The sequence below is a fragment of the Rattus norvegicus genome, chromosome 9, assembly GCF_021556685.1.
Source record: "Rattus norvegicus strain SHRSP/BbbUtx chromosome 9, alternate assembly SHRSP_T2T, whole genome shotgun sequence".
Classification (NCBI taxonomy): Eukaryota; Metazoa; Chordata; class Mammalia; order Rodentia; family Muridae; genus Rattus; species Rattus norvegicus.
In genome coordinates this window covers 87,969,485-87,996,940 of record NC_141542.1, presented here as the reverse complement: position 1 = coordinate 87,996,940, position 27,456 = coordinate 87,969,485, and the positions used below count along the sequence as shown (strand labels likewise).

The following is a 27,456-nucleotide window of genomic DNA, read 5'->3' as shown; positions in this document are numbered from 1 at the left end:
TAAACGCCTTGCTTTTGATGTAGAGGGTAAAACATCCTGAGGGCTATATATAACTAGGAACAGCAAGTGTGGGGAGGGGGGGTAGGGAGGTAAAACTAGCAATTTTGTTGGTAAGGACCCAAGGCTTGCATATTGTTAAAATTACTTTCTCTACTCTGCTGCTATCCATTTTTTCCTCTTTTTTTTTTAAATTGGGTATTTCTTATTTACATTTCAAATGTTATTTCCTTTCCCAGTTTCCTATCCATCAGCCCCCTAACCCCTCCCCCTCCCCTTCTGTAAGGGTGTTCCCCTCCCCATCCACCCCCCCTTCCCAACCCCCTGACATTCCCTTACTATCCATTTTTTATCACTGCTGTTAAGAGGCTTCACTTTCCTCTCAGAATCACTATGTGTCCACTGTGGAGATAACAATGGCTTCTCCAGTTCATTTCAGGTTTTGCCCGTAGAAGCATCTAGAGCGGCTGCTAAGTCAGCTGTTAGGCATTCCGTTACTTAGAATAGCAGACTCCCTAATCTCTACTCACCTATAAACCAAAAACCCACAGATCCATCTATGAATGAGTCACTAGCAAATCGAGGCTTTCCTTTAAAATGAAGTATCCTATCGGATGTTCTAAAAGCCCTATTTTACTTGAATACAATCCTGATCTTGTCTCCTTTTGAAATTTGACAGGTGTGGTATGATCCAGAAGGCTACCATTCCCTCCCCGCTTACCTCAACAGCCTCAACAACTTCCTCCTGAGAGTTAACATGTCGGAGTACGATGCTGCCCGACACGGTAGGGTCACTGTGCCGAGCTATCTCTAATTATAAACTCTTTCTACAGCCTTCCATGTAAGCGTGCTCCCCGTATCTGCTTCCCTGTTAAGGGTGTTTCACAGCATCTAAATCAGGGATCTTCAGAAAGCGTTTGGAAATTGTAACTCTTTCCTGATGGAACATTCCAGGTGACACCCTTAACTTCAGATTAATTTAATCTCCTCATTTATCAAGTCAGGATAATAACACCCCCTCTGTTCTCACAGCTAGTAGCGGTGGTGTCTTGTGGAAAATATTTCAGAGCTATTTATTTGTCTGCAGACAAAAGCTGGCTAATAAATTAATATTCATAAGTATATGTTCATATGATCTATATATGCAGACAAAAAAATGTTATGAAAAGTATTCAATTCTTACCGGGTAGCCCTGACTGGCCTGAAACTAACAGGGATCCACTTGCCTTTGCCTCTTGAGTGCTGGCCTTAAAGTTGTGCACCACCATACTGAGTTATGAAGACAAAGCTTTTAAAACACAAAGGTCTACACTGCACCCAAAGTGCTACCATATATGACACATATATGTTATCAAAGTATGCAAAAACATACTTTGATTTTGCATTAACATTACTGTTTGCCCCCACGCTTTCACTGAGGTACTAAAGTGGGATTTGAACTCTGGGCTCTCTGAGTCCTGCCTGTCCTTTTGCTAATGCTCCAAGCTGTTTCTCCAGACTCAGGCAGATCTACTCCCGTTTCATTTCCCCACAGCCCTCCACATCATTTTTAAATAGGACTGGGATTTAAAGGAAGTTGATTTATTTTTTTCTAACTCAATTACTGTTCATCAGACCATTTCATCTCCTTGAGCTTTGCTCAAATTATTTTTCCATATGATCCTAAAATAATAATAATAAGGAGGGAGAAAAAATGAAATAATACATTTTCTGGCCAGGACCCAGCCTCATAAACAGCCTATTAGGAAGGATAAATGATACAAACTATCTTTTATGAAAGCTGACCCTCCCCCTTTCCTTCCATCACCCCACCTCCATGCATTCTGGAGTCTGCTTATGTCACTGCAGTGTCAGACACTCACTCTAGCAGCAGAGTCTTCCTCAGAGGAAACAGTGGTTTCATCCAACTGTTTTGGCATTTTTTTTCCTAGCAGGAGGAGCTTTAAAGAAAAATAACAAGATGAATAGTCCTTAGGTATAGCACATTAATAAAGGACAAAGTCAAAAGTGGTAAATTAAATGAAATGGTGACTAAAGCCAGGCGAGTCTAACCTGGATTGAAATGGTGTTGGAAAGCCTTCTGTGGGATGTTTTATTCAGAGCAAAAACACACATTGTTGTGACAGACAATGAAAGCACAGAAGCTATAGAAACAGCCAGGGCGATGTAGCGAAGATACAGAGAACAGGAGGATGCGACCTCGTCTAAAGGGCTGGCTTCTGGAAACCTGTGTCCTGGTTTCCTCTAAAATTAGTCTTCATTACTGAGATTAATGTAACGGGACCACTCTAGACTCCCGCAGGCTTGTTGAGGGGCCTTACCATTGTGTTTTAAGGTACAGAGGATAAAAGAGTCTGGCAGCATAAAACTTATGCTGAGCCTGAAATGAAATTTACTTTTCAATTTAAAAATAAAACTTGAAGTTTTACATAAATTAAGGAAAGTATGTCTTTTATTCCTTATTAATTTGTCTACTCAAACTTACAAAAAAGTGGCAACATTCTGCCCTCTCTGTGAGGTATTTTCTTCTTTTCAAAGAAGAAATCTGGGGTTGGGGATTTAGCTCAGTGGTAGAGCGCTTGCCTAGCAACCGCAAGGCCCTGGGTTCGGTCCCCAGCTCTGAAAAAAAAAAAAGAAAAGAAAAGAAAAGAAAAGAAGAAATCTATGTCACTCTTAAAAATGCATAATGTTTTGGAATACATGAGTGGGTTCTCCCGTGGCAAGAGAACCTAACCTGTCTGTAAAGTTCAACCTATTTTCCCCTCTCCACCACTCCCTCACGATCCTCCACGTGTTTAAAGACATCTTTGCAGGATTCCAGGTGAACTGGGGTTTTTCTTTAGCTGTAAAATTCATTTTCTCTGAAGCTTAATGTGCTCATAAAATATTTTAATTAGCTTTCATTGGCAATGTCAGTATCTGTTACATTCATGTGGTTCCCTCTAGTGGTTAACTTCATATGGAAAATCAGGGTTCTTTTCAAAGAACATTGGTTTGCACGCTTTCTCTGGCAAATGCTCCCCCCCCCCATGTGCTCCTCCCACCCTTTGTTGTACCCACAGGGAGCATCTCAGTTTAGCTTCATATCTATAGTGACTACAGAAAATGCCTACTTTTGATGTAGGTTCCATGTAAGGACAAATTCTAATTGAAAAATTATTTGATTTGTTTCAATGCACCCATTGATCAGTCATGCTCTTAAGACACGGTATTGGCTGCTGTAGAGGATGTGGGGAGGCCTGTCAGACAGGACTTTAGTCCTGACTACATCTTTCAGTAGATATTCATGGAAGCGCCCTATTCCACAGCACTACACTGAGTGGATAAGACCGTATTTTCAAAGATTCCGTTGGTTAATTAAAAAATATTTCTTGATTTTTGAAATAAAATGTATAAAGAAAAGACAAACGTTCCCCTGTCTACAGGGAATCTACTGGGTTTTATGAAGGGCCCAGAGAAATAAAGCAAAAAGCCGAAGAACACGGTGGTCAGTACCTTTAATTCCAGTACTCAGAAGAGAGGCAAAGACAGGCACATCTGTGTAGGTTTAAGGCCAGCCTGGTGATCTACATGGTAAGTTTTAAGCCAGGCTGGTCTACATGGTGAGTCAGAGAGCACAGAGAGATCTCCTTTAAAATAAACAAACAAATAAATGAATACAGAACAGAGACTATTAATCTTCACAGAACATACGAGAAGGAAATTCCCTTACAATGTGATTAAAAACAGAGTTCAAAGTAGGTTTGCTGTTGTTGTTGTTGCTGTTGTTTTCTTTGTTTTTAACTGTTTATTTTCTTCAACATGCCATTTGTTTTAGTTAGGGTTACAATTGCTGTGCTGAAGCACCGTGACCAAAGCAACTCAGAGAAGGAAGGATGTATTTGGCTTATGCTTTCACATTACTGTACATCACTGAAAGAAGTCAGGACAGGAACACAAATGGGGTGGGAAGCTTGAGGCCAGAGTTGATGTATAGGGCATGGAGGGATGCTGCTTACCAGCTTGCTTTTCTTACAGAACCCAGGACCACCAGCCCAGGGTTGGCCCCACCCACATGAATTGGGTCCTCCCACATCAGTCACTGACTAATAAGAAACTGCCTGACAAACTTGCCTACAGCCCAATCCTCTGGAGGCATTCTCTTAATGGAGGTTTCCTCCTCTCAGATGACTTTAGCTTGTGTCAGGTGGACATAAGACTATCTATCCAGCACACTATTGTTGAGGAATTCAACTTAAAGTAGCATATTTACCTTAATAAATTCTACAAATTTAAGTTGCCTAAAGTATATGTACTTGCACTGAAATGTCCCAACATATGTTCTAACATATCCCATACAAGCAGTGAGAACAAAAGTTCTTGCTCAGTTTATAGCTGTGTAGGTACAGAGGAGCCCCACATCTCTTTTCCTACCATTCTTTCCCACATTTGTGTAGACAGTATGCACGCTGCCTCCACATTACAGTTTTTGGGAAACTTGCCTGTCCACTTTTGACTCTGGCTTAGTAAGATCCTTTAGGAAAGGAGAGGAAAGAGCCTTGCTTCCAACTCAGAAAGTATAACCAACTCTGAGAACTCAATACCTTGTGGTCACCATAGAATTAAGTGAATCGTAATTAAGTGTGGATGTAGCAAGAAGCTCTCGGGCTTCTTGAGTTTTTATGGATATGCAACATTGAGGTTCCCAGTCTCTGCTCTGGTAGGACTTTTAAACAATAAGCAACTTAGAAATAGTAAAAGAGAAAGGACCATGTTCTCACTTGGCCATGTTTCCTGACCCTTGTCATTAACTCAGAAAGGAGGGTTAGAATGCTGTTGGATATTTGAAGAGACTTATATAATTGATGACCATTTGAGTTGTTTATTTAAATGTATTCTATTTCTGAAGTACAGCTGAAATGCGAATAGAAGTGACCAGACAGAAGGAAGTTGGAAGCAATCATTTGAATGTTCTCCAGAGTATGGCATGTACTATATAAGAAGTAGATGTTCTTAGATCTTTCCAGAATGTTCTACACACAAGTAGACATTGTTTATTTTATTAAGAAAAGATAATTTGATGGGATTAAGAATCTTGGAAGTACTATTCTTTGGCTCATCTTGTAAGAAACAAAGTATTGTGTATTATTCATGTAAAACTTGGTACTCCTGATTAACTAAGTACCATCTAACAGCAGAACTCTCCCCTCTTTCTAGGGATCATCATGTATAGCCACCCTTATCCAGGGGTGCAAGACCAGGAACAAGCCACGTAAGCGCATCTCTTTCCTTGACATTACTACCTTCCCTTTGGCATAGCTGCACTTCTGCAGAATGTGCAATGATTGGAAATTACAGTGGTATCTGAATGGATGTCAATCTAGTAGGGCTGGTAATATATAAGTCACTAACTGGGACGAAAGGAAGTTTCTGGAAGGGTGTGGGAAGGGCTGCCAAGTAGAGCTTGTCAACTGTAGATTCACAGAGTCCTCTGCTTTTCTGAGTCAAGTGCACAAGTACTTCATCATTTTGACTTCCCTGCATAGCATTTAAGTACTGTTTCTTTGCTGAAGATCTATATATCCCTTGCATGCACTCTGTAACCCTTGGAGACCGCGGCTTTTCTATTGCGCATCCCTAGCCAATTCAGATGCACTAGTGCTACATTTATTCCAGGGTCACAGAAGAGTCATGTCGAAGATAGTATCTGGCTGCCTTGCAGGAAGCCTTATCTGTGTCACAGCCAGCTCTTGTACTGCTTTGTTGATGGTTTTAGTCATGAATCTTCCTGAAAGGGAAGGAGTTCCAAAAACTTATGTGTACTTTCCTCTCCCTATTGCTCATGATAGAATCAGCAGTTTAATCGATATTTTAGTGGCGCTGTCCATCCTGATGGGCTACTCTGTCACCACTGCCAGCTTTGTCACCTACATTGTCAGGGAGCATCAGACCAAAGCCAAGCAGTTACAGCACATTTCCGGCATCGGTGTGACATGCTACTGGGTGACAAACTTCATCTATGACATGGTGAGTAACTTTTGTCATTGCAAGACAGGATCAATTTGGGTAGAAGTCTATCAGCTTTGTATTCAGGAGCTATTTGCTCTAATTATTCAAATTATTACTGCAAGGACAGAGAATTAAGAAAAACCAATTGACTTGGGCTTATATCATCTGATGGTTGGAGGGAAAAGGAAACCTATTTTCCCTTATCTGTGAGATATCAGATTCGTAGAGTGCACATCAGCATACAGATTCCTGGGCCTCTCTTCAGGTCTGTTTAAATCTGTGTCTTGGGAAATGGAGTGTAGAAAGCGTGCATTTCAAACAAGATCCCCCAGGTGATTTTTTTAAGCACATTGAAGCCTAAGAACCACTATTGTAGCAAAATAAGAGCTTATCAACATTACCCTGTAGTGCCAGATGATCAAGCTTATAAAAATTTAATCAACTAATAGTGAAAAATTCAAAGTAAGCGCCTGCTGAATGACACACTAGAGAAGATTAGCAGGGACAAGGAGGGATGTATTTCATTGACAGCGCTCGCCGTTATGTAAAGTGGTCCCCAAGTTCAGATGATCATTCTTGACTCCAAATGTACCAGCGTTGGCCAAGAGCCCAGATGAATATGTACGCGTTTGCCTGTGATTGCAGCGATTGTCTGAGTTGTTGTCAAGATCATTGGCTTGAAGAGTTGGAGAGTAATTAACCACAGATCCATTTTGCTAATGCATCCAGTGAGGTCTGAAATGTGCCCGCTGTAGAACCCAAGTCTAAAAGAATTCTAATGACCGCTCTGTACTTCACATGAGCTTAAATGTTAAGGAAGCTTCAATGCTTTCTTCTGTGAAGGTCTACTCGGTACTGAGATCCTGTTATCAGGACTACTGGTTCCGGTACAATTCACAAGATTCACCTCTGCTTTCGCTGCATGCATCTTGCTGCAAACTCTTAAGCCTCTAATATTTTTGCTTGTAAACAGAATACTGAAGTTTTTGTTCAGATACCTGTGATTTCAAGAACCTGTGATTTGAGAACTGTTGTCCTGCTGTTTTGCCTGGAATGCCTAACACTGATAACCAAGTCTCAGAAAGCAGCCATGTGAGAGAGAGGCAGCATCCAAAATGAAATCAATACTTCTAGGACTGACTCTAATACCAAAAAAAAAAAAAAAAACCCTGCCTTTCTTATCTTTCTCCCAGAACCCCTGTCACTGAATGATCCCAAGTCTTAAGCCTTGAGGCAGGAACACCAGGGATTTCTTGTGTATCTATATAGATTGAAATTGCCTTGACCTCATATTGGAGAAGACAAATCCTAAAGTGAGATCAATGTAAAATGAGCTGCATGTTACAACGACAGGAAGATAAATAAAAATTCATTTTCTCAGAATTTTTCTAGGTTGACTTATTGCAGAGTTAAATAAGGTGGACTATTGATTTAAAAAAAAAATGCTTGCCATATGCTAAACGTTGCTTTGTCTATATCTATAGGTCTTCTATTTGGTTCCTGTAGCATTTTCAATTGGTGTCATAGCAATTTTCAAGCTCCCTGCTTTCTACAGTGGAAACAATCTAGGCGCTGTATCCCTCCTACTTCTGCTGTTTGGGTAAGCTGCTGATCAAGCAACGAGAAAAAGAATGAATAAAATTAAGCACTCCTAGACACAATAGGACCTGAGTCTCATCAGTTAATCTACACTTGTCTTGGGGTCATTTACCATGAGTAATGACTAATGTAGCATAAACATTTGCTAGTGCACAGCCTGTAAGTGCCACACTTCTGCAAGTTAATGTTGTTATCGCTAACAGGCACTGACCGGGTATCATGCACTGTACCAATTTATACACATAATCTAAAGTATATAAAATGAATATTTTAGAATGATCAGAAAAGTATGAGTATGTGTTGGTAGATGTATTGACAAAGTACATTACTATCTATGGCTTTATAAGGTACATGTAAAATTTATGTCTGTTTTTATTTGTCTTTTCCAGATGGGTAAGGGCATAAAGACTGTTGTTTCTATGTTAGAGTAATATAGGTTGCATGATATAATTGACATCCACTGTAAAACTTGATTCTATTACAAAGGCATGGATAGAATCAATTGTTTAAAAACTGGGACAACTAGATGGTCTTTCTGTTGCTAGATCTATTTCAAACTGAAGTTGCTCATCTTTGCCCAACCTAGGCCACCTGTCTTTTAACCAGACCTTATTAACTACCTACAACAATGTCATTATCTTTCCTCAATTTTAAATGATCAGATTTGTCCAATTCAAACTCCTATTTCTGAGCAGCCAAAGTCTTGCCTGGACAGAGTAACACCATACCCTGCAGGGAAGGAATCTGTAGTTGTGATGACAGAGAAACTGTATGGGTTTCTTAAAAGAGAAGCTTCTTGCTGTCATTTTAAAAACATCCTTTGAGGGTCTTTTGTCAAAATGAAGAATGAAATACAGACCTAGCTTCAGGGCTTGGCTACTCTCCTCTCATGTTTACTGTTCCCTGGGAAACCCATCCGAGCTTTACTTTATTGTTTTGTAGACTAGAATAACTAAGGCATAATTTTAATTTTTAGTATTTCTGTCCTACAGCTATGCAACATTTTCTTGGATGTACCTGCTGGCTGGTCTCTTCCATGAAACAGGGATGGCCTTCATCACTTATGTGTGTGTCAACCTGTTCTTTGGCATCAATTCCATTGTTTCCCTGTCGGTGGTGTACTTCCTTTCCAAGGAAAAGCCTAATGATCCGGTAAGGTCTTTTATTTGTTACTTAAAGTTCAGCAAATGAACCAGAAGCCTTAACATGCTCCATGTGGGAAGATTTCCTTTACTCTGTATTTAGATAGGAAAGACTATCTTTTGATTTAAATTTAGAAAATGAGAAAGTATAGCTTGAAAAGAAATTAAGCTCTGTATAGGTTAATGTTCATTATTATTGCATTGACTGAATGTTAGCAATACTGACTTTTGCTAGGTCTTGAGGAAAGTGATAGATTATATGGCACTAACTGCTCAACTAAACATTGTACTCATTAATAGATCCCAAAGGTGCAGTGGTGGCAAGAATGGATTATGTATATAGCTATGGGTTAGGATTCATTTGAACACTCATAGGGGGAAAAATTCCCTTTCAATCATGTATTGGAATCTACTTCATTGTAAGCATCATTTGCCATTCAGAGCTAACAATTATGATCAGTGAAAGAGAAGCTTTAACAGTCCCTGGCAATGGAGTGCGAAAGAATAGAGAGGAAATGAAGTGAGGTGAGGGATAGGCAAGGCCACTTCAGGAGGAGGAAGGGAAATTGTAAAGTGGAAGTCATTGGCCTCAAGTGTGAATAACGTGAAAATGAGCCATTTCTGCCTCTTTGATATCTGTTGTCTCTCCTTCCATCTCATTTCACCTCTGTCCCTACCCAGGTTGAGATTCCCTAAGTTCAAAAGCTTTCCTGAACCCTCTCTCACTCACAAACCCAGTGATACAGCTTTGCATCCCAACATTCTAACCAGGCTTACCTCTCCCACTGAATCTAAGCCAGGTCTAGAAGTGATTTTTGTCTCCAGAATTGGGCTGGATACCTTGGGCCACTTTGAGGAAAAAACATTCTTTTCACTTGCATTTTGATAACAAATTCTGTCATACTGTCATTTGTGGAGCAACTATAATATGCAGTTGCAGCATACATGCGAAATAATTGCCAATCTGCCTAGGCGTCTCCATCTGTCTTCATCCACTTTTAAATGTTTCGTCAATCAGTCGGAATCCTAAAACTACATTTTGTTATTTCTCTTGTTTCAGACTCTAGAACTTATTTCTGAAACCCTCAAGCGAATTTTCCTGATCTTCCCCCAATTCTGTTTTGGCTACGGTTTGATTGAACTCTCACAGCAACAGGCAGTCCTGGATTTCTTAAAAGCCTATGGTGTGGATTATCCAAGCGAGACCTTTGAAATGGATAAGCTAGGAGCCATGTTTGTGGCCTTGGTTTCTCAGGGCACCATGTTTTTCTTGCTGCGACTTCTCATCAATGAGTGGCTGATAAAGAAGCTCAGGTGAGGCAGATGAGAACAGCATTTCCCCTCCGTGATGTTTGCGTCAGAGCACTCAGGGACGCGCAATAATCTTGGTGTTTTCCTCTAGCAACACTGGAAAGTCTAGTTTAGAGCCTTTTAAAACCTGGTTGCATAATGTATCATTCATTTAAGTCTAGTAAATAGTTGTCCAGCCTTTCTGTGCGTTCCGGATGACAGCGCCACAAACCTTATACATAGTGGGTTGGTATAGAGTAAGAAACAAAATTAAGTAAGCACAGCTGTCGCCCTAAAAGAGAGTCAGTGAGTTGAGGAAGCTAATAAAGGCTTCGCATGCAGAAGTGAAAAAGAAGTTTGAGTGGGTAGTGTGGACAGTGAGTCTAGGAGAAGATGACCGGGATGAAGCAAGGAGAGCAACAGAAACAGGAAGAGGGGCACCGCCGAGTATATTTACCCCTTCCTAGGAAGTGTTCCTAGTGACAACACCACAAACCTCACGCTGCCATGTGTATAGAGTTACGTCACCACACTCGTCATTTCTAATAGCAAACGAACAAGCAGCTTATCTTTATTTAGGGATTGCCTAATTTATACATCCATATTCATAAATATAACACTACTTAGCCATCAGAAGGAATGATCCAGGAGTGAGGAATGCAACTCAGCAGAGAAAACTGGCTGTGCAAGCCTAAGAGCCTGACTTCAGATGCTCACTGCCGACATGCAAAACCCAGCATAGCACAGCAAAGGCCTGTAACTGCAGCCAGCGTTGCTGGATGTAGTGTGAGACACACAGATCCCTGGGGCTTGCTGGGCATCTAATTTGACTAAAAAAAGCAAGCCCTAGGTTCAGTGATAGACTCTCTCTCAAAGGAATAAGATAGTGATGGAGCACACACCCAGCATCCTTTTCTGCATGAGCGTTTTCATGAGCAAGTATACTTGCACAGGCGTTTGATACATACTCAAATATGCACATGTAAACACACACAGATAGCGGTTCAATATCTATGTAATATTTGTTCTCATAGTTACTAAATGAAAGTGAAAGGCTAAGAAATGAGTATTATATATTACTGTGTGAGATAAAAGGAAATTTACCTTCTTACAATGGATTATCTTAATGTCAGTGTTGCTTGAAGATGGCTTACTTTCGACATTCTATTTTCTAGTACCACTTTAACTTTAATATGAACTCGGATTACCTACTGAAAATAAAAATTTTAATTAAGTAATAATAAAAGGAAGAAAGAAAAAAAGAGGAAAATGTTATAGACTACTTAATTAAAAGATTATACTATTTGTTTGGAAGATAGAATAAATGTAGTGAATAGCAGGCTATTTGGCTTATGGTGTGGCTGGAAGGTTATGGGGTCTCTTGAATGCTTAGTAAAGAGATCTGGTTTAGACCTTATTTGAACAAACCAATGGCAGTCTATTGAAGGTGAGCAAACAGAGAGCAGCACACGCACATGATACCTTAGCAGGTATAATTCTTGGGGAACCAGTGCAGACTGGGACGCAAGAGTCAGAGACACAGGAGCAGTGTAGGTTCCTGGGAAATGCTGGTAAAACTGAAGCTTATAGTGGAGATAGAAATAGTCAGGGAAATGGCCCATGACAAAGGGAGGGTTCGAAGGCATTTCCAGTGTTGGGAAACTGACTGCATGAGTGGGCTTTTTAGACCAGAATAGATATAAAGAAAACACCGTGTTTTGGAATCCTTGGACCATTTTTAAAAGAAGCAGAGATTTTCAGGGTAGACCTGAAATAACTGATTTGCAGAACTTTAAAAGGTTTGGTTTTCTTTTGATTGGGTGTTTGTTGGACAAGACTGGGGTGAGGCTAGAACTGAGAGATTTTGCTGAGAAGCTTCAATTATCTCCTTGATCTTCAGTGAGACATTAGCTGTAAATAGAATGCAGAATAAATAGTGTCCCTGTTATTAATGATTTAAAAGGAGAGACCTGCTAGTTGTTAGCAATACGACCCTGGGATCTATCTCCCCTTGAAGATATAAGGAGAGAAAAGAATGTAATTAAGAGGGTATGCCTCATTTTAGATTTACCACAATAAACAACAACAAGAAGAGATGGAGAAAGAAAAGGAGCAAGAGAAGAAAGGGGGCCAAAAAGGAGGAAGGAAGAAGTGGAGAGAGAACAGTTGTTAGAGCAATAAGGGGATAGATGATCTTGGGCTTGTTAAGTGTGGAGTTCCACTAATGATTCTGAGCTCCCTGTTAGAAGCTAGCTTTCAGGCAGGCACCTGATTTAGACATCAGGATTCCAACATTGAACAATGGATCCATAGATCTGTCGTCCATGGAAAATAAGCACTGTTTGCCAGCATTGTAGAGATAATGGGAAGAACATGACTACCTCTGCCGACATCATTTAAACAGGACAACATAATGAATGTAAGAACAGCCTAACGGTAGGCAGGCAATGGACTTCCACAGAAGTGAGAGCATTGAGGTGTCCAGACTGAGTCACGTCATTTCAGAATCTGGTTTTCAGGCTCTTCTTCAGAAAATTTACATCTTCGCCTGTCATGGAGACAGTAGATGAAGACGAAGATGTGCACACTGAGAGATTAAGAGTCGAGAGCGGTGCAGCTGAGTTTGACCTGGTCCAGCTCCATCGGCTCACAAAGACCTACCAGCTTATCCACAAGAAGATTATAGCTGTCAACAACATCAGCCTGGGGATACCTGCTGGAGAGGTAGGGGGCGTGGTTTGGCTTTGTTTTCTAGAAATTGAAAACCCAAGCCCTGAATATTTTCATAGTCTAGGTAGGTATGTGTGTTTGTATGTATGTTTGTATGTGTGTTTATATGTATGTATGTGTTTGTGTGTGTTTGTGTGTCTATTTGTGGGGTGTGTGTTTGTGTATACATTGTGTATATGTGTTTGTGTGTGTATGTAATTGTATGTGTATGTTTATTGAGTATTGTGGGGGTGGAAGTGTTTGTGTATGTATGTGTGTATGTATTTGTGTGTGTATGTGTGTGTATGTTTGTATGCATGTATGTGTGTTTGTGTGTTTATTTGTGAGGGTATGTATGCTTGTGTGTGTGTGTTTGTGTGTATGTGTTTGTAGGTTTATGTATGTTTATGTGTATATGTTTGTATGTGTGTATATATATGTATGTATTATGTATGTTTGCCATATGAATTTTTGCTATTTCTAGGGAGGGTTCATCCTCAGCACACAGCAGGTCCTGAGCCCATCGCCACTGTCATTGTCAGAGGAGTGCACTATCAGCAGGAAGCTTGTTCAGGATGCTTTTTGGCACCTCTCCTTCCTAGACCTATTCAAAGTCTTCCAGAAAGACAGCCATTTTCAGAGGGAGGGTCTTAGCATGTGTTGACTTTTATTCCTATGGTTTTCACAGGTAAAAGATTCAGGTAGCGTTGGAAGGAGAAAGGGAATTTGGCTGTTGCTATTTCCCCTTAGTTTTCTGTGCAGAGCTGGACCACATGCGTCAGACTCACTCAATGACATAAATTATTGCATCAGTGGCTTTTTCAGTAAAGTTTTGATTTTGTGTAAATTATGTGCAAATCTATAACTGTAATTACTTCTTTGAGTTAGCACATCTTACCTGAGGGGTACTTTATCACGTCACATAAAGGGGCACTATAGCATATGTAAAGCAGACCTTCTCTACATGCAGATATTCAGATGCTTAGAGGGAAAAGAGCCCATAATACCCATTTGTTTTAGAAGAGAAAGTCTTACCAAATGCCAGAAGAGCAGTACAGGATTCAGAAGTAATTATAGTGATTTATTCTTCCGGGGGTGTCTCACCCAGGGTGGAGGAAGAAGTTATAATAACAACGTGTTTCTGTAGCTTACGCCTTTTTTTTTTCTCTCTCTCTCTCTTTCTCTCTCTCCATTCCAGTGTTTTGGCCTCCTTGGTGTGAATGGAGCAGGGAAAACCACTATATTTAAGATGCTGACTGGAGACATAATTCCTTCCAGTGGAAACATCCTGATCAGAAACAAGAGCGGGTACAAACCTGTCCTTCTATTTATTGAGTACAACATAATTTAAATGGACTTTTATCTAATTTCATGACTGTGTTATAAATCTTCCTGACCTAAGGCGGGAATCGCTGGAGTAACTGGGTTGTTTTTTTTTTTTTTTGTTTTGTTTTGTTTTTAAACCTTGACTATGACTCAGATAAACTATTTTCCTCCTTTTATCAAAATTGCTGTCTATTTTAACCCAAACAAAGCCGCTAGCCCGATACTTCAAGACCTCTTTTTAGAAAGTCATGTGTTCTGATTTTCTCCGTTTAGATCCCTGGGACATGTGGATTCTCACAGCTCATTGGTTGGTTATTGCCCTCAGGAAGATGCCTTAGACGACCTGGTGACCGTGGAAGAACACTTGTATTTCTATGCCAGAGTGCATGGGATTCCAGAGAAGGACATCAAAGAAGTGAGTACATATGCGGAGGACTGCCTCATTTAAAGACCACTGCTGGCTCCGTCCCTCCTCTCATGACTGTTCTGGCAAAGCCATCATGCCACGTGGGAGATCATAAAATGCCCCTCTAACCAGTGAGCCAACTTGGCTTGATGATGTGGTCTGTATCTATCTACATCTGTCCACAAGCTTAACTTTAGAAGCTTCTTGGCCTGAGTTTGCTCAGTTCCATTAATAAATAGATAGTCCCACTGTGCCTTGCTCCAAGTTGAACCTTGATTGGTGATATGGGATTTTCTTTTTAAAGTATTCAAATTGGTCCACACGATTCTCTGCAGAACTTCGATTTCTACTTCTTTTTTATTATTTCCATTATTTATATATATATATATTTTACACAATATAATATATTACTAATGCCTTAATTTTTACCTTTATTACCTCTACCACTGCAACAATTTATTTTTGTAATGGAATGACTAACCTCTTGGGGCATGTTTCTTTGTTCTTCAAACTCTGGAGACCTGATGGGCATCCAACCAGGATGTCCGTCATTTGCTAGGGTTACTTAAATACAGAAATAACTGCACGAACTCATGGTTCCGAATGTATGACAGTTTTGAGAGCAGGTCAGTTTTAAATAGTCCGAAAGTCTTTCTGACAACTCATGGCTCAGTAAGAAGGAAAGATGGACTTGGATGGCAATCAATGGGAAACCTGCTTTTGAATTCTGCCTGAGATCTCTTCAGCTTTTAAGCTTTGTAGGAGAATCCCATGCTAACAGCATGGTACAATCTGTGAAGGTAAACACGTACAAACATTGGGGGGCAGTTATCCCATTTGAAAGCCTACCTGCAGAAAATTACTTTTCTCTCTTTAAACTAAGTGTTAATTTTATAAGTGGTCTTTAAAAGATGAAAATAAAATCTATGTTGAATTTAAATATTTTCATCTCTTCAAGGCCTATGTTCTCCATGAGAAACATTTCTATCCAGTGGTGTGTTTTGTTCCATTTGGTGCTTTAAGAGTTTGAAGGGGGGTCTGGTTGCCTAATCCCTTCTCTTCCTATCCACAGACTGTTCATAAACTCCTTAGGAGACTTCACTTGATGGCATACAAGGACAGATCTACCTCCATGTGCAGTTACGGCACAAAAAGGAAGCTGTCCACTGCACTGGCCTTGATAGGGAAACCGTCTATCCTCCTGCTGGTAAGAGAGGCATCGTGAACGAAGCTGCTAGTACATAATTAGAACAGCACATCAGGCGCGTGTATCGTTCTCATCAGCAGTACCGTCAACATCCAGTGAGGTCCACTATGTGCCAGTTACTGTCAAAGCACGTACAGTGTCACCACATTAGGAGAATTTGTATTAGCAAATAATTTACTATCATGACAGTATCCTCGGGAAGCGTTTTGTGTCTGAAGCAATGGCTTGGGGGGCTTCAGAGAAAACACTCAGCATGTGAGTTTGAAATAACTGCAGCCAGCTCAGGGGTTCCAAATAAGTCATAGAGCAGGCTCAAATTTAATTCCCACTTATTGATGAAATCATATTTCTGTTAGGTACTGATCAAGTGAACTCACAGTGTCCAATTTTTGCTGAGGAAGAAAGGCACAGTTTAGAACAAAGTGTTGTACTAAATTTATTCTCCTTTGTAGCTTAAAAATGAGTTATTCAACTTGTGGAGTGATGGAAAATACACTGTGTTATTTTATATGAATCAGGGAGAGGATCAAGAGACGTGCTCTACATTTATATTTTGTTAAGAGCTGCAAATTTTAATTGATCACCTGAACATATAAATTGCACATGCTACTGATGTAGAGTTCTACTCCCCAGCCCCAACAAAGCACAAGGACCTTTGTTTCAGAGAAATAAACACGTCCTTATTTTGCAAGATTGTCTTCATTCAAGGATCTCCAAGTTTTAAAAGAACCTGAGCGGCATGCATTCAAGTTCAGTTATAAATCACTATATGATGATTCTAGGGATTAAGTCACATGGTGGATCCAGTCATTTAAACCACCTAGAACGACCATCCTTCTAGAATACTGGAAGCTTATAATGCGTTGTTACATCGCTGCCTGTCGATGTTTTTAATGGAACCCTATTGTGCAAGCATCTTTTAAATTGAACAAAACAATCCTGGGGCACCCCTGTGAGATAAAAGTCGTAAAGCTGTTTCCATGTAAAAGCACTGTGTAAATGTTGTATGGTAATGAGCTAAGGAAATACAGGCTACAGGAGGAAGGCATAGCCCTTCTTCTGTATGTATTTACTGCATATTCCACTTTCTACAAAAATAGAAGCGATGACAATACCTCCTTTATCATTCCCCCAAAGGAATGCTCACCGCTCTGTTTAAATTAGCACACTTCTATGCAAAGTGAGCATCAGATGGCCAGACTCTTTCCACCGTGCATACATTTTTTCTCTAATCATAACCTATAACTTCTTTTTATCTAACACTTGTTAGGATCCACTATTGCTTGTTTACACTATCTGTTGTATTTTTAAAAATATCTCTGTCTGAATCTTTCAAAGCCTATCCACTTTGAAGAGTATTTGCGGATTTTTTTTCCAGTTGGCGCCTTCTACAAATCTTATTTTTATTTTCCCAGAGAGTCTTAAATTTCAATTAATAACAAAACACTAAAAATACCTGTGGAACGTACCCACCGAAACATCAGGCTGTGTTTCCTTCTGCTTCACCTGGCACGTTATTGCTCGCAGCCACATCCTGCTTCAAGGGGAAAGATGGCAATCTTGTTGACAAAGCTTCAACTCTGTATGTGGGACTGCAGAATTAAATGTAAAAACTCTGCTCTCCTGGTAATTGAAGTAGTTTTTTTTTCCCCAAGGAAACATAAGAGACGGATGTAAAGTAACATGGTGTCAGCTTCTCTGAAACACTTCCTTAAACAGACTGACAATTTAAAATGCTTAATTTTGAGCTTTTGACAGAAGCAGAAAAAGCCTATTATGTATAAAACACGTTAGTCATGGGATCTCAAAAAAATGATTTCTGGTCCCAGAGAGTTGAAATGCAGCAATTCTTATAAAGAACCTCATCAAAACTTAATTAATTTGATAAATTTTTCTGGTAATTCTTTATTAAGGATGAGCCAAGCTCTGGAATGGATCCCAAGTCAAAACGACACCTCTGGAGGATCATTTCAGAAGAGGTGCAGAACAAATGCTCTGTCATCCTCACCTCTCACAGGTAAACTGAGTCAGGTCCCAAGGAATCCTGGGGAACACATGAGTACTCCTCGTTATCTGGAGTATTTGGGTTTTAATTTTTATTAACAGTGTGTGTGTGTGTGTGTGTGTGTGTGTGTGTGTTTATGTGTGTATCTCTGTATGTCTGTCTCTGTGAGTGTGTGTATGTGTGTGTATGTTTATGTTTGTATCTCTCTGTCAGTTTGTGTGTCTCTGTGTGAGTGTATCTCTCTCTGTCTCTCTCTCTCTCTCTCTCTGTCTCTCTCTCTGTCTCTCTCTCTGTCTCTCCCTGTGAGTATGTATGAGTATGTGTCTCTCCATGAGTGTGTGTGTGTGTGTGTGTGTGTGTGTGTGTGTGTGTGTGTGTTTCCATGTAGAGGTCAGATGTCAGTTTGAGGAAGTCAGTTTTCTCCTTCTCCCACATAGGTCCCAGAGACCAGACTCAGGTGGTCAAGTACCTTTACCCACTGAGTCCTCTCCCCAACCTGTTTAGATCATTGCTTATTGGTAACAGGTAAAGACTAGAGGGTTCAGAGTGAGGATACTGGGGTACAGCAAGGCAGAGGGTCTCGGCAGACATTTTTACCATGAAGTTCTCAAGACCTGCTTATTCTTAGCTACTGTTTGCTGTGGACTTTCAGAATTCTCAGTCTTTCCCACTTAATGCTGCCTCCTATTAGTGAGGTCAAATGACTCTCAGCTCTGTGTGCATACACTGTGCTTTCTGTCTTCATGGATTTCTTCATCTGTGCTTTCTTCTTGAAGTAGAATCTACAATCGTCAGCAGGTTCTCATTCACCTGTCCCCTAGAACTCACTCATGGGGCTCTCTTCCACAAAATAGCCTCCTAGTCTCCTAAGTAAGGGGTGACAATGAAGCATTTGATCTACGCCTCTCTTAGGATATTAGCTTTTCTTTATGATCTGGACTGACCTTACATTTCCTTATAATGATCACATAGCAGAAACTAATTAAATCTCTTTATTATCACTTGTTTGTATCCAGCCTTGAGATCATCACCGGGGAGCTCATCTTTTTATTCCCACAAACTTCTGCATGGAGTGAACAGGGAGAGAACTGAGACTCTAAGTACCATCATGCATGAAACGAGAGAGCTTGTACAAGTTAGAACTGTTTATAAACTCCCAGACAAAATCAACTGGGATATAAGATAGAATAAAAGGTGTTCTGGATCATTTTTGAAACGCCTCATAGGAAACATAGGTCTTGAGTCAAAGCTTGAATGAGTTTGAAAGGACTATTGGGTTCGACAGTAGAGGTGTTGCAGACATGAGAGGTAACCTCAAATGTGTGAGGAGAGTAATATACATCCATAAGCATATGTTTCATTAGTACTTTAAGATTTTTTTTTTTTGTTCTTTCTCAAGAGAGATTTCTTGTTTGGGCTATGAGCCTAGCCTTTAACAGCTAAACCATATCAAGAGAGCCCTCAAGGGAGATTGCCACAGTGCTATAATGAACTAATTAAACATATGCTTATGAACTGCGACCCAATTTTATGTGCCCTGGATGTTGATAGGAATCTGTTTCTTCTTTCAGCATGGAAGAATGTGAAGCCCTTTGTACCCGGCTGGCCATTATGGTGAATGGAAGGTTCCAGTGCATTGGGTCTCTACAACATATAAAAAGCAGGTAACCAACAAATAATGCTGTTTACACACTGTGTAGGGGAATTTCTCCAACAGTTCCTACACCCCAGCAGCCACTGTGCAATGAGTAGAAAAACTGAGATGAGTAGAGATACTCCTCATTGGAAATACTCATTGACACACTTTAAATTTAAATTATTTTATTAAGGGTTTATTGTAGTTTTTAGTTAAAATTCTCAAGACCTAGAAGGGTTGAAGCTCCTAATAGTCATACTAATAAATAATTCGCAACCAAAATACTCCCAGGAAGTAGTGTCAGGAATGTACCCAATAACAAATTAGACTTGACAAGTGCATGAAGGCATAGATTTTTTAATCTACCACGTTCGTTTGCCATTTGCACAAGCTTTCTGTAAGCTATTTAACATTTTCACCACATTGAAAACCTTTTAATCAAGAATGCATTGGGGAAAGATGCATAAATATCATATTAGCATCACATTAGAATTATATTATTAGTTTATACTCCCAAGTGTATGTGTACTTATACATATCTATGTGAATCGTCAAATTACAGGATGGTACTGTATACCTCTCCATACAGTAACTTAATTGTCTTATCAAAACTGTTATCTGAGATAAAGACAAAATTATGACGGAGACCTTGAGTCGCTTGTAGGGTGTCATAACCTGTTTACAAAGTCTGCTCTTAGTGAGGCTAACACTGGTATATTAACGCCATATTTAGTGTTGGAATCCCAGTGCCTCTAATCTTCATGGTGGATATCAAATCTCTAATGACCTCTCAAGACTGTGCTCTAATTTAGTAAGAACTTAACTCCAGAAATTGACCTGTATTATTGCCAATCGACGATTGTCAAAGGAAGTCACCACTGTATGCTTTCAAACATTCTGACACAGTATAGAGGTAGACAGGAAGAACAAATCAACCAAAAAAAAAAAAAATCAAAGTGTTGAACTACTTCCAGCTTGCAGCACGTCCTGAACTTTTATGCCAAATGACAGTCTTTAGATAAGAAAAAGGGACATGATGGTTGGCTTGGGACCTATTTCATTATCTCGAATTCCAGGGGAGCTATTTTGGCAAAATGTACCTCATACTGTATTTTGCACTTTTAGGTTTGGACGTGGGTTTACTGTCAAGGTTCACTTGAAAAATAATAAAGTGAGCATGGAAAACCTCACAAAGTTTATGCAGCTGCACTTTCCAAAAACATACTTAAAAGTAAGTGGTGGCTCCGTCTTTGACCTTGACTGTCTTTTCCAGTGTTAACAAAGTGAGTGTTCACGATTTCCTAGTGGGTCACAGCTTCGAGATTCATCGTAATCCATTAGTTCAGGATTTGAACTTTGTACAAAGAGGTAATATCCGCAGATTTTTGTATATCTTTAAAGGTGTTTTTCAATTGGTTATTTCACATTTGTTATGTTAGTTTCTTCCTTGCAAAGTTTTTCTGATCATACTGGATTTGTTTTCAAGTTCCATTTCCACTCTAATTACTATTAGAGCAGCATGCATACATTAGGGAACCTAGGAATAGCCGGCTTTATATGACCAACAGTATTTCTTAGAAAAGAAAAATTAGTGAGCTCAGAATCCTGCAGCTGAGAGGGTTTTTTTTTGTTTTGTTTTGTTTTGTTTTGTTTTTGTTTTTGTTTTTGTTTTTAATCGCTCTATTCCTTTCCTTTGAAAACTAAACTCACACAGGTCTGAGCAATCGTCAGCTCCCAGGGTGATTCAAGTATGACGGAGCTTGTTCCCACCTGCTTAGCTAGTAAAATCAGCCAGATGGACACACAGGGATACACACATTTAAACTTCACATAGCGCCTACTTAATGGACTTGCAGAAAAAAAAAATCAGTCTAACATCATTGAGAGGCAGGTAATTTATACAAATTGAGCATGACAAATAATTGTGAAGAGTAAAACAAAGTAAAATAACAGAAAGAAGTTTGAAAGCTGATGGTTGAGTGTGGCTGTGAGAGGCGCTATCTAAGGAGACATTTAAAGCCTCTGAACTCTGCTTTCTCTCATTTGTAAGCAGGAATAAACATCGACTTTACAAACCTGGTGTGGACAATGTCTGATATCTTCACAGACTATAGGGCATGATATTCATGTGCAGTGGCATTAGACAGCAAAAGAGTACATTTTTAAAATAATTATTTTAATCTCCATGTCGTAATTTTGGCCTCAGTTTCCCTAAGCCTTGAATAATTTCTCTAGGAATATTAGCTTTCAAGATTCTTGTTAAAGCCCATTTTTAATCATCAGAATTGAAAACCACAGGAAGCCTCTGCTCTATAAACCATGTTAGTCTCTCTCGTCCTGTCAGTTTACTTGCTGAGTGGAGCGTACGTTTTGGGTTTTTTCCCCTGCCTGGTCTGAGCCTCCTGGGCACATACCTAAAACTACCAACAGCAGATGAGCTGCCGATAAAGTCAGTTTCCCCCAAGAGAGTATTCCTGACACGTCTGCTGCAGTGTCTACATCTATGGATGGAAATATCTGGAGCAATTACTTGAGAATTAAATACGAAAGAAGGTCAGGTTACAGAGACAGGCACAAGGAAAGTACAAGTTTAGGGGAGAGGCCAGGCTCCAGTCAAAGAGGGGAGAAAGAGGAAGTCTGGGATAAAAGGCTGTAAAAGGATCTACAGACACAGGAGTAGATTCCAAGATATCTGATGTATCTAGTACTCAGAACAGATTCCCTTGCTGCTTTTCCCAGAATAAATCAGCATATCTAGTTTCTAGGCTTCCAAGGAGCTGTTGCAGCCACTCCTAACAGAGAGAGAAACAGCAAGTCCTGGCCTGGTGCAAATAGAGGGGAAAGGTCAAGGTGGAGAGATGCCTTACAGAAAACCGGATGGCTAAAGACAACCATTCAGAACAGCAGGAGTTAGACATTCTCCAAGGCCTTAGTGATGGAGTAAGGAGTAGATGATCCTAGTGTTAAAAGTTTGAAAATGGAAAAGCCTTTTAAGGTGAATCAAGAAAAGTAGGCAACATCGATTGGGGAAAAGAACAAAAAGGCTCCTTCTAGACAAGACTGAAATCTAGCATGTTCAGCTCATATCAGTTGAACAGCCGAGTCCTGGGACTTTAGACCTATTTAACATGAAGCAAATCTACTAAAGCTCTTCAACAAGCAGAGCGTGACCTTGTGAACGGGCTGCACCCTACAGGGTTATTTCTCCCTCTCTAGATGAGAACGTAACTTTCAAAATGCTCACGAGCCCAGGATGCTTTGAAATTTTCATTAACTTTTTAATTTGTTTTCTCTCTGATGTTCGTAAATTTTTTTCATCTCATCTCTACAAGCTGTTAGTTTCAGAAATACGCCCACTATTTACACCAATGGCTTCATCCCCACCTTCCAGCCCAACCCCCACCCCCAGTGGAACAACTCTCAGCGTCCCCTCCCACCCCCCCTCCCCCAGTGAAAGTGAAATCTGATCAAGTCAATGCTACCTTGCCATTGTAAAACAAGTCTTCCCCTTCGGTCCCCACAGGATCAGCACCTGAGCATGCTAGAGTACCATGTGCCAGTCACAGCAGGAGGAGTGGCAAACATTTTTGACCTTCTGGAAACCAACAAGACTGCTTTAAATATCACTAATTTCCTCGTGAGCCAGACCACTTTGGAGGAGGTAAGATGTGTGCCATGATCCACATTAGTTATTATGCATTCTGCTTATTTCTTTTTAATGGCATTTAATTTACTTTTAATTAAATCAGTACCTAATCTTGCACCTGAAAACCTTAGCAAAGAGCCTAATTTATTTCTAACTGCATTTGAGGCATTAAAAAAAAATAAGATATGAAAGACATTAACTATTTTTAGTGGAGAAACGAAGGGATTTCTTTCTATTATATATGGCATCTACTTCCATAAATGTTTACCTGTACATGGGAAGCAAGGAGCCACTCTTGTCACCTGCAAAATAATTAGCTATTAATGCTTCCTCTAATTTTTTTTCTTGGTAGGTTTCATAAGGAAGGTTTCTATTGGTCAGTTCTGAACTAGGGTAAGGGACAGAAAATGAACAAACCTTAGGTTTATTAAATTCACATACTTAACAATTGAAGAATTCCTTCCTCTTAACTACTTTTCCTCTCAATGCTAGCACATTCCTAGGTCATCCATCATCTCCATACTAAGTTTTATGTAGCTCTACCAACAAGACCTACAAAAATGAAGTGCTATGCTTGACTTTGAAGTGAGTCTGAAAATAAGTCAATGGATTGTGCTGTGTTTATGGATTAATATTTTATAGGGAATTAAGACTAGAATTAGTCTTAGACTTACGTGACCAACATTGAGTATCGTGCATTGGAAAACTAGACTCTTGGTGATATTTGGATAAACCTACAACTAATTACTTAATGATTTTAATCATGTAAAGAGAGCTGCATTGGCAATTATATTGGCAAACTTATTTGTAAAATTGGCCAATTTAACATGATGGGAGTGTTCTACACACATTTTATTTTAGTGATATAACTTCCTGAAACTAGTGAATTCTCTCCTGACATTTCTATGTAAACATCTGATAGAGCATCAGACTCACCCATACATGATGAAAGTATCGATGTGAATCATATGGACTACAAATATGTGGCTAGAGATCTTTAACTATAGCTCTGAATTTAGACCATGACAAAAATATAGTTATATTCACAGCAATGGGCATGATTTTTAAAGTCCAACTGAGATTGGCTGTCTCAAGGACATCTAGGGGGATGTGACCAAGCATGTAAGCAGGTCCTGATGAAGTCTTGCTTTTGTAACTTGTTAGAGTGTGAATATGTAAAGGAAGAAAAGGAGACAGAGAAAGAGTGAGAGCAAGAGCAGAGAGCAGGAGAGGGAGGGAGGGGATGGGGATAACTGGAGAGAATTAAGTTTTATTTCTTCTGGTAAACCTGGCACTAATGTCTTTCGTTTCCTTGAAAACACTCAGGTTTTCATCAACTTTGCCAAAGACCAAAAGTCCTACGAGAATGTTGATACCAGTAGCCAAGGTTCCACCATAAGTGTAGACTCACAGGAAGACCAGCTAGATTCTTAACACCTACAGCAGATTCAATTGCAGCAACAACTGATGGATGCTTTCTGAAGAAGACATCACCTTTAAACATCTCTTCCTTTGAAAGTGTTACGCTCCACAGAAAGTGTGCAGCATTAAGGCTGACAAATGATAATGGACATTGCTGAATGTTACTGCTCCCAAAAATGCTTCTCTGTATTCAACACAGTGAGCATGCCATGTATATGCTGGTGAGCCTTAGGGGAAAGGTGAACCACCCACCTCACGATGGATGTCTTAACTTATTACTTTCAATAAAAGGACAGCTGAAAAGGCACGGGTGTTAGTAGTTGAAAAATAGGGCCAGAGAAGAAAAGTAAGGTGGACTTGAAGAGACAGTTAGGTGTTCAAACAACTTATTTCTAGAAAATAACATGAATCTAGTGTGTTGTGTGACGCGCTAAAGATCAATTAACAGGAAGCATGGAGCACACTGCATATTGTCTACAGAAGGTATGCATGTTGGTTTCCAGGACTTTGAATACATGGGGATATAGTGAGCCCCCACAAAGTGCATTGTGGTAAGAATATGATGAGACAACAGTTTTACCCTGGTGGTAAACAAACTCAGACCAGAAGCTTCTTGCTCATTGAGAGGAAATAGGTGTGTTACCTGGGCAAATCCTGAAAAGAGGGGGAGAGAACTCATGTGCTGCTGGCAGACAACATTTTTAAGCTTTTCCAGAAACCCTCACAATTCTGGTTTCTCCACAAGAAATGTTTTGGTGAAAGAAAAATTAATATGAAAAAATTTTTATCTTATTTCCTAGAGGACTATACCTATGATTACAAGATAGGCTACTTGAGAACGCCAAGTTACATGCCCTTTATAGAAGTGCTTTGTACCGAGAGAGAGAGAGAGAGAGAGAGAGAGAGAGAGAGAGAGAGAGAGAGAGAGAGAATGTACGTGTACAACTTTGCCAGCTTTGACACAACTGTTTCTGTTTCAATGACCAATAAACTCAAAGTTTAGAAAAAGCCATTAATGATGTCATTTTGTTTGATAGGGAAGAACCATGGACCTAAACCCCTGAGGTTCCTATGATCTGGGCTCTGCTTCCTATGCCCCATTCATCAGATCCTTTTCCCCTTCTCCTTTAAGATCTAGTTCTTCTGACCTCTTGCACTTTTCGTGCTGCTCTGCTCCTTCCCATTTCACTGATTTGCTAGTACAAATACTCTTTCTCCACTAACATCTAACAGTTTTAAGAACTAACAGTTTTTAATATCTAACAGTGCCCATCTAACAGTTTTGAGAAATGTTACACTTTCCCAGAGAAGCTTTGCTGTGAACCAACCTCAGACAGGACAAGGGGTTCCCAAAAGAAGGGATGTTTGAGAGCAGCCAAAAAAAGGACTCAAAGTGTGGGCTACAAGCTGATGGCCTATGTTCTGCTTTCTCTTACTTTCTAAAATCTCTCTGGATAATTCATCTCTTACAGACCAAAAGTCCAGTCTTTTATTTACCTGTCAATTCAGTCATTACCCTAGGTCCCTTTTGATTATCCCATGAATCAACATCTCATATCCCTAGCCCCTTGGTTTAGTAAGAGACAGCAAGCACATCTTTTTTTTTTTTTTAACATTGCAAAAGAACTGAAATCTGCCTGCCTTTGTTAAGCACAAACAGTAAGCTAGCTGTGTGGGACCCCGCCCTGAAATTACCATTCCTACCACCCCTGGACCTGAACCTAAATTCCTCTGTTCTAGGCTGACCTTGAACTCAGGAATCTGCTTGCCTTTATAAGCACAAACAAATAACTTAGCCTGATCAAATCTTGCCCTTTGATCATCACTTCCTAAATCTCTTTATCTCCATCCTTAGTGTCTGACATAGTGCAAATGCCTCTGTTCTTTTAGACGTATGAAGTTCCTTATACAATTAATATTGCATCCTTATATTCTGCATGGTAGAGAAATTATATATTTTTGAACTCATGTTTTCAGAGTTCTTTCCCACAGTCTTAAGAGCTGTCCTGATGGTCTTAGCATTTACTATTTTGCTGAGACATAGACAAATCAACTCCTGGACTTGTGCTGTTTCTAGTTATCATGGAGTCATTAACCTTGGCAGGGAGAATAGCTCCCAATAATGTTGGCAGGGAGAATATTTCCTGAAGATGGAATGTGAAGTAAAATATATATATTTTTATACAAACAAGCCTTACACCCACAGCAACCATAGACACTCAGGGAAGCCCACACTCTGCTGGCTCTGTTCCAGGGGTGGAAACTATGTTATGATATCCCTTGTATGGCCAAGCAGGATTCAGCAAAGCTTCACTGCCTTGTTCCTTCAGCTTAAATCTGACCCTCCCCCTACCTTATTCTAACATTTTATCATCTGCTCATTTCGTGTGAAATCTTGCATCTTAATTTGTTATGTATCTAGACTTTCAATATATATTTTAACAGGTGGTAACACAATTTTGGGGGGTATAAAATGTTATTAGGAGCCAGGCATGCATATGATGGCCCTAGGACTCAGAAGGTGGAGGTAGGGTGATCATGAATTTGAGGACAACTGGGGCTACCTTGTAAGTTAAAGGATATCATCAACTACATACTGAGTCCTTGTCTCAAAAAAAAGTACCAAGGAATTAATTAAGTACTAGAACAAGTTTTTCTACTGGAAATTGCCCTTGTTGTGGTTGGTTGATTGTTTGCTTGCTTGCTTGCTTGATTGATTGATTGATTGATTGATTGATTGCTTCTGGGCAGTAGAGGGGAGGGATTCAAAGGTTTGAATGGCCTTGTAGAAGCAAGAATACTCTAATTGGTTTTTTTTGCACCCATTTTCTGGGCAGCATCTTTATGGATTGGTGCCATTAACATTGCATCTTTGTTAAAGTTAGTCACATTCACAAATGCTTTACACAAATGAATGTGGACACTAAGGAATGGGCATGCCAACACCTTTAGTGATGTATGCAAATGTGACTGCTCCATCACAGAGAATGGAAGGCCTGAACAAATACGGATCATGGAGGCTGAGGACATGTGCCTAGGGAAGTTTCTAGCCATCCCAGGACATAGGTCAGAGGTTCCAGCGA

At 39.8% G+C, this 27,456-nt stretch overlaps 1 protein-coding gene across 2 annotated transcripts in view; it reads left to right on the top strand.

Moving 5' to 3' along the window:
- Positions 1-25,385, top strand: part of Abca12 (ATP binding cassette subfamily A member 12) — a 172,841-nt gene extending 147,456 nt beyond the window's left edge. Inside the window, exons 17-31 of one of the 2 annotated variants that reach the window (XM_087565330.1) lie at positions 677-782; positions 5,194-5,248; positions 5,826-6,003; positions 7,470-7,585; positions 8,577-8,736; positions 9,787-10,040; positions 12,536-12,740; positions 13,924-14,033; positions 14,325-14,466; positions 15,530-15,664; positions 17,578-17,681; positions 19,241-19,333; positions 20,431-20,536; positions 22,829-22,966; positions 24,278-25,385. In XM_087565330.1, the coding sequence (XP_087421456.1) occupies positions 677-782; positions 5,194-5,248; positions 5,826-6,003; positions 7,470-7,585; positions 8,577-8,736; positions 9,787-10,040; positions 12,536-12,740; positions 13,924-14,033; positions 14,325-14,466; positions 15,530-15,664; positions 17,578-17,681; positions 19,241-19,333; positions 20,431-20,536; positions 22,829-22,966; positions 24,278-24,385 (2,010 nt within the window). In that variant the 3' untranslated portion in view covers positions 24,386-25,385. 2 annotated transcript variants of the gene reach the window in all.
- Positions 25,386-27,456: the final 2,071 nt, after the last annotated feature.